The 16,243-nt window shown below is 36.0% G+C and overlaps 1 protein-coding gene across 1 annotated transcript; it reads left to right on the plus strand.

Annotated features, from left to right (window-relative positions):
* Positions 1-2,307: 2,307 nt before the first annotated feature.
* On the plus strand, positions 2,308-16,165 carry LOC143451347 (DNA replication factor Cdt1-like). Its single transcript, XM_076951828.1, has 13 exons — positions 2,308-2,493; positions 2,733-3,021; positions 5,120-5,526; positions 5,715-5,774; positions 8,039-8,209; positions 8,292-8,404; positions 8,497-8,645; positions 8,819-8,925; positions 9,061-9,255; positions 12,427-12,588; positions 12,656-12,768; positions 12,949-13,037; positions 15,463-16,165. Exons 2-13 carry the CDS (start codon positions 2,766-2,768, stop codon positions 15,624-15,626), a joined length of 1,986 nt encoding a protein of 661 aa, XP_076807943.1. The 5' UTR covers positions 2,308-2,493; positions 2,733-2,765; the 3' UTR covers positions 15,627-16,165.
* The last annotated feature ends 78 nt before the right edge of the window (positions 16,166-16,243 follow it).

Consider the following 16,243-nt stretch of genomic DNA (forward strand, 5'->3'; position numbering starts at 1 on the left):
TTTCACAGTTCATTTGTTAAGCTAAACTAAATTTTATGATATAGGCCACCGGTATAAAGGGTACGGTCAGACGGTAGACTAGTTGATAAACCAGGAATTTCTCTAATACCGCGTATGTAAAGTTGGGCTAAGTTATCACGGTACGCAGTTTTTTAGAAGATAGGCCGATTTGTTCAGGCAAGTAAATCTGATGTAACGACATAGCCTAAGACCTCTATCGTACCTGACGAACTATATAGCTTAGTGTATGGAAAGTCAGAGAGTGTGGCATTGGCTGACTGGAAAGTACGGCAGTTGTCATTGAAATCGGACCCGGACCCGGACTGCAGAGAATAGATGTATGAGCGATTCCAGCAAAATATTACGTGCGCACTGAAATGAAAAGGTTGTATGTCGTACCTTAACCTGTAAGGGCGACCACTTCAATTACAAAGTTTGTCTGTTGAATAGTTTATTGTCCTCGAAGTAAATGAGTCTCAAGGTCGTTGTCTGCTTTTCTTAATCTTAGAATTGATTGTACACCTCGACAACTATACATTCTGATTATATTGAAGCTTCTTTGAACGAATAAATCAAGATAAAACATTGTGACAGCAACAGCATAAAGACATGTTGCGGCGTTGAACGTAATAGCAAAAAAAGACTGATAACTCTTAAAGCACACACAGTAAGCACGAAGCAATCGATTACGTCACGCAGTGTTATGCTTCACTGATTCGATAGATGAGAATTCTATGTCTTACACAATTTTATATTACATTAATTCATAATATTATCACAGCACCATACAACCAAAAACGACAAGTGTGGTGTACAAAAATGCTTGGACAAACTTAGGTTGCACACTTGCAGTGATATTCGTTCAGGTCATATTTGGGATTTAGTGCAAAAGTGCACAACCAAATGATGTCACAGTTTGGGTATCCTGCATCCATCGTTTTTGTGCTGAACATCAAAATTTAGTAAGCTAGAAAATCAGATTTTTCTTGGAGACGGGTGAGTTCGACACGATTGAACTTAAAAAGTATTGTATGTAGCCTAGAAACCTGAAATTTGGTGTAGAGTTAAAAAAGAATCTTGCTAACTACCTGCAAAAACTTAATGAAATTTGACCAAAAAATAATGATAAAATTGCGATTTTTTGGTAAAATTCGTACACTAGGTACTTTCGTAGACCGACTTCACCAATTCAATCGACCAAGGCTATACCGGTTGCTATCTGTAGGCTGGATAAATTTTCATCCATTCTAATTTAAATTCAGCCAATCGTTGCGGCTAAATGGATGAAACCAGCTTTGCTTATTTGTCACGCTTCAATGATTTTAAATATTTTTCACACGATTCGATTTGTAGCGGTCAGCCAATCTCGTCCAGAAGATGTTTCGACTGAAGACAACTATGTTAGTCAATACATGAAGACGCCCAATGAATGCTGCATTTTACTAGATAAAAAAATATCCAGAAGAACAGCTTGCCATCATAGAAAATTTGAAAAGTGTTTTTCTTCGATCTACCCTTTCAATCTTAAAACAAGTTAAACAACTGTACGGCTATAATTTAGACACTGAATGCAATTCCTTGAGTTTTTTCAAACCACTGATTGCCTTGTAGATTTATTCTGAAATGTTTTACATTACTTCGCATTTATTTTACTTTACCTTGCGATACATGCGAAACTGAAAGATCGTTCAGTACACTGCATCGTCTGAAAACGTACTTGAAATGTCGAACTGCACAGAAGCACCTAAACCATGTTTTCATTTTAAAGGTGCACAAAGAACGAGTTGACACTGCTAATGTGGATAATCTTTTAAAACAGTTTAGGGATCGTTATTCGTTTAGGCAAAACACTTTTATAAGATAAATTCTTAATTATCAATTCACATGTCATAAAGGTTGATTATTTTCTGTCTTTGTGTTTTATCGCTGTTCTCACGTTGTTTTTAAATTTGCAACAAAGCCGTGCGCACCCTACAATACAAAAATGTTATACAGTTGGTTCTTAAATTAGGGGAATTCCCAATTTCTTAACATGCCACCCTGGAATTTAGAAAGTTAGACACTTATGGGTTTGTATATATTCAGTGTGCTACAAGATTATTTTAACAGCAGCATAATGTAAAAGTTTGTTGCACAAAAAGTGTAAATGTTCACATACAGTCTGTTTCTACTTATCTTCTATGTATCAAAGCTTGCTAAAAGGATTTTTAGTTAGATGTGGTGCTAAAAACTTTTTGGCTAAACACACTTATCTGAACAATGAGTCTGAACAATGTTTTGTCATTTTAAATCAAAAGACAGAAAAAATATTCTTTCAATTTACAGATATCTTGGACTTAGTTGATTAGTGTCTTGAAATTATTATCTGGAAAATGTCCAAAATGAGTTTGGCACTGACAAAACCAAAGTATTTGCAGGCTCTGAAGAAATAATGACGTCTTTCTAGTTTCTACGGAATAAACAATAAAATTGAGGAAAATTACTCGGGAATAGGTTGTTTGATGTGTAGTTAAAATTGTTGAGATACTTTTTGGCTGATATTTTACTTCCATTATTAACATCGTAATACATTAGGCCTACTATCACACTACTAACTTAATACTCTCGGAAGTGTGTAAAGTCCAAACTTTCTGCTATAAATGGTTTAGAAAAAAAGCTGAATGCAAGCTGTCACTGCAGTTATAATTTAAGTGGTACCGGTGTTTCAAATTTTGTATTTGCTTGTTTTCCAGGAATATTTGCTTGTTTATGGCTTTTCTGATAACATGGCCCAGCAAGCAGTTGTGACTGACTACTTCACACGAAAACGTCAACGAGGGTTTGCTCAGCCGTCTAAACGCCGAAAGCTAATTCATGTTTCAGATGATCATTGTAGTTTGAAAAACAAAGCCGATGTAGTGCAAACAAAGTCGAATAGATGTGTGCAGTCTTCTGAGGACATTGCAGCTGCACAGTTGACTCAGTCTTCAACCAGAAAGTTGAAACAGTCGAAATTAAGCGAAAAATTTAGCTCCCTGCAGGGTATGTTTCTTACTTGTTATTTGTTATGTAATTATTGTTTTATATTAGTGAACCAGTCCAATGCGCAAGATGGCTGTGTGCTGCTGAATGCAGGCTGGCCTACTTAAAAACTTTATCAGCTTAATATTCTGTGTGTATTACTGTGCTTTCCCTTTTTCCACTTCGATATCTTCTTCATGTGATCAATTGAGGCTTAATGGTTTTTTTATAGTCATCATTTTTTTAACCTTTTTTGGAACTCATTTATGAACCGTAAACGTCTGACTACTACCAGAAAAGCAAGCGAAGTGTGTAACCATTTAATCATTTACTGTATTGTTTTAAAAAAAATTTTTGTTTTATGGATTATTTATTTAAAACACAGCTGCCCTAACTAGAGATGTATCAGCTAGAAAGTGTGTCATGTGATTATTAGGGATGTTCCAAATCAAACACGAATCCTTATATTATGCACGAATATCGACCTTTTTGCTATTCTCACTAATCCGAATCTTAACAGCATATTCGGGTCGAATACTCCATTATTACATTTGCTAGCGGGTTGTGACCTACTAACGAATAATGCATTTTTTTGAATCTTGCATACTGTGAAATAATTCAAAACAACCTGATTCAATATATATTACACGTCTGCTAAATACACAAAAGTCTGTATATTTTGAAAAATTTGGCATTTAATTGCTGGTTGTCAGGGAACATGATGCTGAAAAAATAAATTGTAAACTAAACACGTACGAAGACATATTGCATATCTAAATATAGACACACGTATTGGACATTGACATAGTATAGTTTGTTTTGTGTAGCCTTCATATACATTTTAATCGTGAACGTGATAGGTTGTAAAAGTTCTTTTTCGTAACAGCGTTTGTTGAGAATATTACAAAACAGTTACTGTTGCAGAGCGAATGTGTTTAGTACGTTATGGCCAAGAGCTTGTTATTGACAAAAATTCAGGTAAAACTATAGTCCGGCGACGCATAAATGAAAGTAAAATCTCAAAGTATCATTTGCAAGCCAACTGATAATCAAAGTCAAGGTTCGCATGCAAAAAGGTAATCATCTCGACGTGCCTGGAGAGCAAACGACTTCGCACCGGCGACACAACAAATCCTGACGCGATAAAAAGACGCTCTGAGATGACACTGCATGGAGGTCATGACAAATGATATCGATGGCCATTTCCAAAAGTAACTGCGACTGCCCCCTTTCGGTAGGAAAAGCCCAAAACTATATTGGAGGTTTGTTAGGCTTGATATGCGGTGCCATAACATACTTGGATATTTCACTTCGAATTTGACCTCTTGTGCTCCTCTTGGGTTGTTCTACTTGCAATTCTACTGCCACTCCTCCAGATTTATGAAAAAAATGCAACTGAGCATTCAGTTACGTCGCTTGCATCATCAGAGGAAGACAATTGAGTTTCTGACTCTGACTTCTGCTGAGTTTCTGACTCCAAATTATTCTTTTCCTCTTTAGAATGCTCCTCAGCATACTTACATACGGCCGTTACAAAAAACTCTGCATACCACGTAATGCCCTTTTCGACTTCATTCACCCAACGTTGAGTTCCAACACACAGGCATCTGTGGTATCAATTTGTACAGTGTTTCACTGTGCTTCTTTTGGTAGCCTCTCAAAAACTCGGTATTTTGAGGAGATCCGTGACATCGGGTGACTATGCACCATGCTTGACTGACAACTTCACAGACAAATGGGTCACTAGCCATTTCATCATTAGTTTTTAGCAGTTATGTCATGTTACAAGCAAGATTCGGCAACTTAGATTGTCTCGAACCTGAATAATCATCCTCGCGGCACATCTCTACTAAATATCAATCAAACTCAACTTCATTTGTAAAAGCCGGTCAATAGAATTACAGATAAATCGCGAAATAAATTTGGCCCAATCTCTCAACTTGTGTGTGTATGGGAGAGAAAAATTTTCAAAAACTTGCTTGCACTTGGACTGGTTTTTTATATACCAGTGCTGACTATTTCGCATGCTCACGTAAACTGAAAACATTACAATTAGTTCAGAAAGATGCACTGTTCATTCTTCCATTCACAGTTCTTATTGTTTTTCTTTGTGATACAGAATATTTTAGCCCAGTTTCAAAACGAAATGATATTGATGATTTGGCGAGAAGCTCGAGTTCTCTTTTACCAGAGGAGTGTTGTGCAACAACAGCTTCATCTGATAATCATAATATTCCTCTTTCACCAAGCAAACGTTCTCTTTCTAATAATGTCGACAAGCAAAGCAAAAACAAGAGAGGTCGAATTAGTCCAAGAAAGGAATCTGCTTCTGCATATGATTTTCCAACTCCAGCAAATGATCCTGAGACAAACTTTACTCAGATTTTATCTTGTAAATCGAGAAAAAGTTCTCGAAAGCGCTTGGTACTAACTACTACTACAGAAGAGGTACCCGCTGAGGCATCTCAAGATATCAAGTTAACTAAAGCCAGTCAAATGGCGAAGCAATTGCTTTCAAAGAAAGAAGTATGATATTTATCTATCGTTTTATTAGTTAAGGAAAATAGTTAATGGAATATCTTGCTTAACACACTAGTGTGTTTAAAATCATTTAGGTTTTATTATTAGCAACAAAACTAATGATAATATTTAGCCAGTATAGAACAATACTTATGTTGAGATATTTGGTTGTTGACGTAGTTTTTTGTGTTTAGACTTCACTTAATGATTTGCAAGAAGTGTTAAAATCCAAAGGACGCTTGAAAGATTTGCAGGTTTTCATTTATACAGTCTTAAGTATATTTATGTTGTTAAAGTAATGGTTCATTTTCATTATTTTTTTTCCTGTAAGATGTGTCAAATAACACTGGGGAACAATTTTGAACAAAAAATTTGTTGACTTTGATTTTGCACTTGATTTAGGCTAATTCCGGTGTGCTGAATTCAAAAATGCCGCCAGTTTTCTTCTATCACGTCAAGTTTTTGCTCTACAGCATACATCCAAAATATGCAACTTTTCACGACTTTAGCTGTATTGTTTTTCCATTTGTAATAGGAATGCACAAGCTAATCATATAGTAACTTATATACAAGAAGGGTCAACTGAATTATTAAGCAAAAAAGGCACAAGCATCGATTTAGGTCAATGCTTTTCCCCCCATTTTTGGTTGGAGGATGCAATCATCCAACGAAACTAGATAAGAATGGTAAAATTGAAGTTAGTTGCTTTCCACTTCCAACCATGTATGTACTCGTACTTTCCAGGAAAACAGACGAGCAATAAAATAATATCTGTTCCTATCCTTGCAGAGTGATGAGTGGTGGTTCCAGGTTCATAACATTTCACACTATTGTGCAATTTTGCATCAGTAACTGTCAAATGCCTTTAAAAAAATGACGACTCGGTTACACCACACGTTTAAAAAGCTTGTCAACTGCGCTCAAAACATGTGTTGCCTCGCTTTGGAGTTGTAATTTCATAAAAGCGTGGAATGTTTTTTGGAAAAGGAGCGAAGGTATCGTACTTTCGTTCGAGAGAAAGTGCGTTTTACCATACTTTCGAAGTGACCGTAGCTTTGTGTATTGCCATAATATACAGGGTTTACTGGAGGAGTTGGGAATTCCGATCTACAACTCAATTGAATGGCGAATGTTCATTGACAGCTCAAAGAGGATCTTAAAGTGCGTCCTTCTCTATAATAGCAATTTATACGGGGCAGTACCAATTGCACATAAAAAGAGTCATTGAATTGTTGCAATATCACAAGCACAATTGGATCATATGTGTTGACCTTAAAATGTTATGTTTTCTTCTTGGTCAGCAACACGGATACACAAAGTACCCCTGCTATTTGTGTATGTGGGACAGCAGAGCTCGAGATCAGCACTGGGTGGAGAGGAACTGGCCTTAAACCTGGTGATCCCAATATTCTACATGAAACACTTCTTGACAGAGAGAAAATTATTTTCCCACATCTGCATATAAAGCTCGGCCTAATGAGGCAATTCTTTAATTCTTTGACAACTGAAAGCAACTGTTTTAATTACCTCGTTTGGGCTTTTCTTGGCCTGTCAATACAAAAAATTAAAGCTGGTGTATTTGATGGTCCACAAATTCGGCAACTCAACAAAGATGAACGTTTCAATGGTTCAATGTCAGAATTGGAAGAAAATGCGTGGTTATCATATAAAAACCTTGTCAAGGGATTTCTCGGGAATGCACGGGCAAAGAATTATATCGAAATCGTTCTGAAGCTCTGGGAAAGCTACAGAGAACTCGGCTGCAGCATGAGCATCAAGATGCAGTTTTTGCATAGCCATTTTGCTAATTCCCCGGAAAACCTTGCTGCGGTTAGCGATAAGCAAGGAGAAAGATTCCACCAAGATCTGAAGGTGATGGAGGAAAGATATCAGGGAAGATGGGACTTATAAATGCTGGCTGACTATTGCTGGAGTATTAAGCGAGAATGCCCACAGCTTGAACATGCCAGGAAAAGTTAAAAGCGTAAATTTTTGCCCTAAAACTCGCACTTTATTTGTCCTGCAGAAGCAATATCCGTTTTAAGGAACAGAATAGAGCTTTACAAATGTTTATTTGAAAACCATTGAGTTACTTTCAGTTGCTTGTAGTTCTTAAAATGATTTATACAATGAACGCAAATGACTTAAATATTGTACTTTTTTGTGGGTTATGAGACAAAGCGGTGGGTGGCTAGCTAAAAAACTTGACGTGATAGAGAAAAACTGATGTCATTTTTGGAATCAGCGCCCAAAAGTTAGTCAAAAACAATTGTTAGATCGAAGTCAACAAAAATTGTGTTCCCTTGTGTAATCTTTAGTAATTTTTGCACACAAATATTTTTATTTACATAAATATGAATTTTGATTTTGCACATAATATATCAAAATCTGTTAGCCGTTTTTCCATGGAAATGTATTAGTTTGGCACACCCCCATAAAACACTGTGTTGGCTTTGTACCTTCACAGTTACGGATGCCAAGAGAACTATAAACTTAACAAAACTAAAAATGTTTGAAGGAAACCTTGTTGAAAGTCAAAGCCTTAAAAAAACAAGTAAAGGAGGCAGGAACAAAAGAAACAAAGCCTGAAAAAAAGCAAGTCACTACAAAAAAGGATTATGCCTACCAAAGACTTCATAGTTTGGCCCAAGACATTCCTAGAGGCCTTTCTTTGCCCTACAAATTCAAGGTACAGTTTGTTTTGTACTATAAAGATTGGAGGTGCTATTTATTGTAAGCAGTTGTTGATAAACTTTTCTTGCAACATTTAGGTTTTACAAGAAATGTTCAAAAGTGCGGACACAGTCATTAGCATGCTTTTTAATCGTCAGGAAACTGCAACTTGGTTAAAAGTGCAAGGGGCCGTAAAGGATATGATACGGAAGTGAGTTTTAGTTTTTATCTGTTTCATGATTGAACATTAAAAGAATGGAGTTGAAAAATAAGATTGATTTTAAATAACAAAATTGTCTTCAGGACATTTCAACAAAAAGATCTTGGAAAAATTGCTCATGTTTTTCCAACTGCATACAAGTACAGACAAGAAAGAGGTGTGCCAACATATAATGATTGCATGAAAAAGACTGATTACCAACTTACTATAGAACCAGTGTTACCAGAAAAAGGTGCGGAAATCTCATCAACCTTACAAAATTGTTTATTTCTGATTCATTGAGTATGAGTAATTTCGGTCAACTACTTTTAATTGTTCATGTTCTCGGTATGATGTATATTTTGTCTTCCAATATGTTGTTTGGTTAACATTTTTTTCTAAAGTAATATGATGGAAATTTTTCAGAAACTAGTTATGGAGAAGGAGTTCCGAAATTAACAAGTGGTTTGCTAGTGCAAAGACGACATCACTTTCATTTAAAGATGCTTGAAATTGTGAAACAGCATCATCAGGTTTCTATAATTGATTTATGTAGACCTACTGTATTGCATGTGTTCTTTGTACCCATTCAGGCATGCTGTTACGATTCCTAGGAAAATAACTTGCATGAAATTAATAAGATGATCAACTTGTTCATTTTGTATCAGCAATTTCTAAATGAATTGGATCCACCGTTAAAAGTTAATAGTGATGAGTTACGACGCTGGCATCCGCAGTTTGCTCTGGATAAAGTCCCAGACATTCCTTCAGCAGAATTGCCCTCTCCTCCAGATCAAGAGCAGAGAAAATGTTGTTCTGCAAAAGATGCACTGGAAAAGACTAAAGGGAGACTGACAAAAAAAGTAAATATATATAATTAATAGTAACATTCCAATTTTATAGACCGTGAATACAGTAAAAGATACAGATTAGAGAAGCACATGCGTTGCCAGATATGTGTGTTTGGTGTACACTACATGTTTATTCTACCAAATTAATACTGTCATTCTAACTTCAACAGATTAAAATAGAGATCCAACATATTGTAAACTTACGGGCTTAACTGAAGCATAAAATGATTTAGTGTGTTGGTGCGATGTTGCTATTTCGATCGATGGTCCATTGGTCTTGTTATATTTTACGTGTCAATTTTATTTTTTGTCATTGGTAGACTGCCCTGGCAGTAATATTTTAAACTAAAGTATTAAACTGAATGGGAGCCGTAGTGCCATACATTTGTGAATGTATATATATTAGGATGTTTCATTTTTTCACCATTTTGGAATTTGAAAAAGCTTGGGGTCTCCTCTAGGCCGTATTTTGGGCACAATGAAAGAATCTGAATTTTTTTTAAATTTATGACGTCATTTTGAGGTTGCACCCCCTTGTTGAAGTTTTAGTGGGGGTGCATTTGTGTGAATTGGCGATATCTTCGTAACCGATTGAGCTAGAGCTATGATCAAGGTCTCAAAAGATGCAGAACAGCTGGTTTCCCATAACCACTCAATACATTTTAACTGTATTTTTGCTCTAGAAAAAAAGTTATTTGAGAAAAACCGAAATTTTGCAAAATCCCTAAGTTTTGACATATTTTGTATGCAAATCACAATGTAGTTCCCAACCGAACCTTTATTTTGCTTGGTGGTGATTGTAAACTTTTAGATTGGCCTTCGCCATGAAAAGTAAGCAAAATATTTTATATGTAAGCTATACTAACATATATCTAAGATAAACTTAAAATTACAGCAGTTTGTGTAAATAACTGCTACATCGGTAGTTCTGGAAAGATCGAGTAAACAATCATGTTAAACTGCGACTTTGATATCTACTTTAGCGTTACTCTACCGTGTAAGAACAGTTCCATAAGCCAAATAACAAATTGTATTTTTTATTCAAATTTATTTTTTATTCTTTAAACTAACAACAAACAACAGTTCATGTTAACCTAAAAATTTGCTGTCTTCACTAATTGTTATCCATATTGCACAGGTATGCTTGCAAACGAAAATCAGTATGCCTCAAAGTAGATTTGTTTTCACGAATTTTCTCCTGCAGAATATTTTTCAACCATCCAATTTTCCTTTCATTGCACCTATTATTGTTTTCAATGGCTTTCCAAAATTCTGGATCAACATCATCTGAAGCAATGCCATGAGCTTGTTTTCTGTTCAATGTGAAAAATTGTTTTAAACCAGCATTACGATTCATAAGCAAGTTGTTTACATCGATGGATAGCGGCATGGAAGAGGATACTTTAACAGCCTCGATTGGGTAAGGTGGCACCTCAGAATAAACACTTAAAGCCACATTTTGGGGGTCAAGCCATTGTCCCGCATGATCCAAGTAATACTTCATTACCATATCAGCAACATCTGGCTGGATTTCTCTATAAGCAAGAAGAAGGTTGCGTTGGAAAAGAGTAAGAAAAGGACCATCACAAGCTTTTGGATGCAAATGTATCATTACAAAAGAGGGTACATAGACTGAAACAATGTATGAAACAATTTTTTCTGATTTTCTTTTTTGATTTGTGGACATTTGTTGACTTCCAATGTTGAAAAGCAGAAGACGAAGGTAGCCGCTGGCAGTTGTTATCCATCGTGAGTGACTTATGCTCTCATGTTTGTATGTTAAAAGGTTTTTTAGATTTTCCGGAACATTCATCAGCAAATGAGAAGCTAACACTAACAAGCACAATTCGTCACTGCAGAAACTGTTGTCTACCATTTTTTCCTTTTTTTATGTGTAGTGCTGCAATCTTTGTAATCGGAATAGTTACAGGGTCACATGGTGTGTATGTATCAGAACTTGCACGAAGACAAGATCGGTAGCCGAGGCTCGAGCGATAAGGAATCATCGCCGAGTTCAAGTTGTGGAAAAACTGTCCTCAGTCCGAGAATAAAGTTTGTGATACTAGCTTGTCCGGCAACTTATGTATGATATTCACGTTACCGTATTTAGGCGTAGCGTAGTTAAAGGCTTCCTTGCCGATTTTATGGGTTTGTGCAATGCGAACGGAGTGTTACATAACCATTGCAGTTAAACATATTAACAAAACTTTGTTTTTTTTTCAATCTTATTCGCGTCACAACAGTGCGAGTACGAGAATGTAGGCTGTAGCCTACATGTTACTTCACGACAACCAGTGAATCCCTGAACCAGTGATCCCCTGAACCAGTAACATCGATCCCTAAGATTTCATTAGCAATGTGTGCATAAAAAAGAACCATCGAAATCTGGAAGTTGGTAGTAAAGTTAAATTAAATAAATATATACGTTTAAAAATAGACAAGAATCATCTTAAAGAATATCATTTTCAAGACGGCACGGAGTAAATGGTCGGATCGGACAAAACCAATAAAAAGTATTACAACAAGTTTTATTTCAATTATTAACCCTTATTCACTCACTCATAATTTTCACTTCCACGTCGATATAAGAAAAGCGGACATTGTGTCCAAAATAGCATCCGACTATTTTTCAACTAAATATAAAGCAACGATATAAGCTATCGTCTTGTTATGATGTGATATCAACATGCTCCGTTACTTTGCTGTTGCTTTTTGTTTGCAACCTCAATATTCTGTCTTGCTATTTTTACTGGCAGTCTTATTCAAGGAAGCATTACTGACCAAACTGGATTTGCTTTGTAATAACTGCGCAACGTATATTGCGGATGACCTTGTCTCGACCATTGACTACACGAAAGTAAGCGTGGAAACGCCTAACTTGCACAACCAATCAGTGTTGCTCAAAAATAACCAAAAATCAGATAGACGAATTTCATCCACAGTAGACTCTTCTATACTCACCACTCACCAGTGCGTACAGTCTCATAGGTTGAAAAGCGCTGGTTTAGGCATGATGGATAACTCACGTTACTTTAGGCTGTCTAAACTTTTCTTTTAAGGGTTGAGTTTACAATGTTTTCCTGTATTTGCAAAATTTGCCATAGATTGAACAATGTTTCTGATAGACTGGCTACCAAGTTTATTAAGTCTTAAATCGATTACTGTGACTGATATCGGTTTCAGGCCATTGAAGCACTTTGTAAGGTAGCAGAAAAATACACACCGGAAAAGACGGGAAAACTATCTGGATCAGAATCTAATGAACGGAACAACAATTCATCGCCCAACATACAAAAGAGAAAAGGGAAAGCCGTCAAAGGAATTTCTCAGTCACTATTAGCAAAAGTATGTCATTTTATATACATTTTTCTGGCTGTGGCTTACATGGCTTGATTATTCGATTTGTTGTAAGGTTCGTGAGAAGGAAGCACAGCAGAAGTTGAAGAGTATGATCCGATCTGATATTGATGAGAGAAAAATAGAAAAACTTAAACAATTACCAGATGTTGCTAAATCACTTAGAACGTAAGTAAGCAAAGCCAAGTTAGTATGCATGTACTATTGTTAATTGTTTGTTTTTCACAATCAGTTTGGAGGTTATTCAAACCTGTTTCATCTTACACTTGGAAAATTATACACTGGTATATATATAGACTGTATAATTTCGTAAGTACCGTATACTTATTGTCACTTTTTTTTTCTCAGACTTTTCGTTTCAGAGAAGAAAGGTTCACTTTCCATGGTCTATTTGTCATCGAAACTTGCTAAATGCTGTCCCTTTGTTGCCACACCAGGTGAAAACATTTACCCTCAAACTTAGTATAGATTCCATATATTTTATATATATATATATTTTAAATATTTCATTGTATCACTCAAATAGAGTGGAAGCTCATTTACTTACACTTCTTTACTGGAGGCATCTTCAGGCATTTATAATATAGGTTACATTCACTAACTACGGCATTTAATTTCCTGTGATTGTTTTGAAGCTACCTGTGTTTTTGGCTAGAACAGAAATATTAATACCGTATCTGCCATGAATACACACAATCTTAACAACTTCATGGTCTCTTCCCGCAAAACTAAGCAATTCTATTCCAGAAGATTCTGAAAGTAAAACTTAAAAATCTTATTCCACAAGTAACCTTTTTTAATGTACTGTTTTTCGTAACGTACATTACCATAAACTGTGGTAGTGTTCGAGAACTTTTTTATTTCCTTACCAGACCTTGTGTTGTAAAGGCACTCTTAGAAATGATTGGATATGTAATTGGTCTCAAACGTTTTCCCGAAAAAACAGCTTCCATACCTGGCAATATCCCGAAAACTAAAAAAACCTTCAAAAATTCTGAATTAATGCAACGCTAATGGTTAGACGTTGTAATTTGGTCGTAATATTGTCGTCATGAAAAGTGTATTTTAGAAAAGGGTTCAGATTTAACGATATTGTAGTTGGAGGCTCTGACCCAACGTTGCTGATATATAGTCAAAGATAAATTTGGTTACAGTCGCCGAAATTGGAAAAGGACAGGCGTTCTTTTCCAAGTTTGCAGTAATCGTGCAGTTATCACCAAATGTCGGGATGGGTTACGTTTGCAGTTAATGAACAGAACTTGTGAACTTCTAGCGCAATAAGGACGTTGGTTTTTATTGCAGTATTATACATCGTTATTAAGCGAAACATTAAACACAAGAACGCCAGACTTCCACGCACCACAAAGCACCACAAATCATAATGTCATGCGGCAGTTAGAGAACCACACCAGTGACACGACACGAGAAACTTGAGACTAAACTTTATTTTTGAATTAGGTATAATATTAAGGCTACCAGTATTTCAAATCGTCCCTTGGCACCGGTTGAATTCTTTCCAGGTGCGACTTGCACGTACCTTTTTTTCGAAACTAAACTCTTTCATTCAACGGCTGGTGATGTACTTTAAGTGAAATATTCATCCCTTCTTGTTCTCGTTCGGTGTGTGCAAGCGCATTAGATTTACAATTGGCGTATGAGGTAGTTCTTGACTGGCTGGCAAACTATGTCGTATCAGAAATTTTACGTGGCGGCCTTCTCAGCAAGCATGACGTATTTCGACACATTTTCATCTAGCATTATATTGCAGTGCATGTTACGATACGTATTGGTTTATTGTTGTGAAGCTAAAACCGGCAAAATATTCTTAACATGACGTTGGTATTATTGGTGTCATATACATCTTCAATGAAAAGATAAGTAATTGTTTTTATCATTTTCTTTGCTCTAAATTTAGTTGCTGCTAATTCAACTGGCTGTTTAGTTAAATAATGACGGATCTATGGATCAACAAGTATGTAACAGAAAAAGATAAAGGATAAAAAATATTTTCACCATAGTTTTTCGTGGTTTAAACAACTTAGCTATCATAGTTCATGCACGTTTTTGCAAAGTGCACGCCTTAATGGTAGCCAGGCTTAAGACGGATGAGAACGTAATTTTCTAAATGTAAGCCGCATTTTCAATCGTTACCCAGAAAGTAGAGATATTTCCCACCCGACAGATTTTGCCGTAATCATTTTTTATGAACGTTATTAGTTTTGTTGCACCAACGGTCCGTAACACGTAACAATTGTAACATGTTTTCCGAACAGTCCTGAATTTCTTTCGCGTTTATTTAGATTATTTACTAGTATTATCAAGTCACTTTGAAGGCTGGTTTGCAATAAGAACTTTTTTATCACGATTAGATTACATAATGATGTGTAAAGACAACTGGTTGGCTACGTCCCGATTACGTCAGAAAATTGTATATCGTATAGGAAGTAATGCAATTAATAGATAGAATAGGCATAAAAAGAGTAGATAAATCATATCAAACATTAAGTAAACTTATTTCCCCGTCGTTTCCATCCCTACCTGTCATTTTTTGTAAACAGTCTTTTTAGCTACTCATGTAATGTTAACGTTACTGTTTAACTCGAAGCTTGTTTACCGAGCAGAAAAGGAATGCTGGAAAAAATTTCCGGTAAAACCAATGTTTCGGCCAAGCCAGCAGGGCCAGTGGAACAGAACGTCAGGTTTTGACACTCACCCCACCCGACTTTAGCGCCTACATATTTGATGTAGTACGGTGGTGTAAAATTGTAAAAGCATGAGTTTTAATGGGGTTGGGTTCACTGTATTATAGATTATGGCACTAGCACATACATTCTAACCAAGCAATTTTTCATACTTTTGCAGCCTTAATGGAAGACCATCTCCGTCTATTAGCTGATGTCACTGCACCGTGGCTTTCGTTCACAACGGTTCGAAAACAGGAATATGCTCGGCTGGATAAAGACGTACAGATCAGTGTGGTCCTTGCGAAGTTGCAAAATCAAATAAAACTGGAAGAAAAATCATAGAAGTACGCTTTTCTTGAAAACAGAATATCCACAAACACAGTGGAACTAATTGAATCGAAATCGGATTCGCTTCAGGAAATGCATGTTACCAGTATGTTAGTATGGATCTGTTTGCTGATTCATCCGCCGTTAAAAAGACGAATCTTTATTGTGTTAGCATCTACATTACAAACATTATTCACTTTATGTTGATGTGCTTCATTTGACCCGTATTAATTGACCTACTTCGCATAAATACATCAATCATGTGTTGTACTTACTACCTTATGCTATCCACATTTCTTTGCCAGTACTGTCAGGATGATGCCATATGTGGTTTTGAAGTATGTCTCAATTCTTCTCGGAGGAAAAATATATAAAACTGCATGGTATTAATCAATAGGGCGTATTCATTCAATGTTTGTAAAAACAACACAATATTTAGTGTTTTCTTTCATTATCCTTACTGTCAAGGCTGTCGCAAAACGCGTTTGTTGTTACTGTACTCAAGTTTGTTAACGTCAGTTTTAAAAGTGAAATAAAAGTGCTACGAAAAATTCTATAGATAGAATAATTGTTACAAACGATACCACATAGCAATCGTCGTAATGATCCGATTGCCAATGTTTGTTTTTTAA

Source organism: Clavelina lepadiformis, chromosome 4 (assembly GCF_947623445.1).
Source record: "Clavelina lepadiformis chromosome 4, kaClaLepa1.1, whole genome shotgun sequence".
Lineage (NCBI taxonomy): Eukaryota > Metazoa > Chordata > Ascidiacea > Aplousobranchia > Clavelinidae > Clavelina > Clavelina lepadiformis.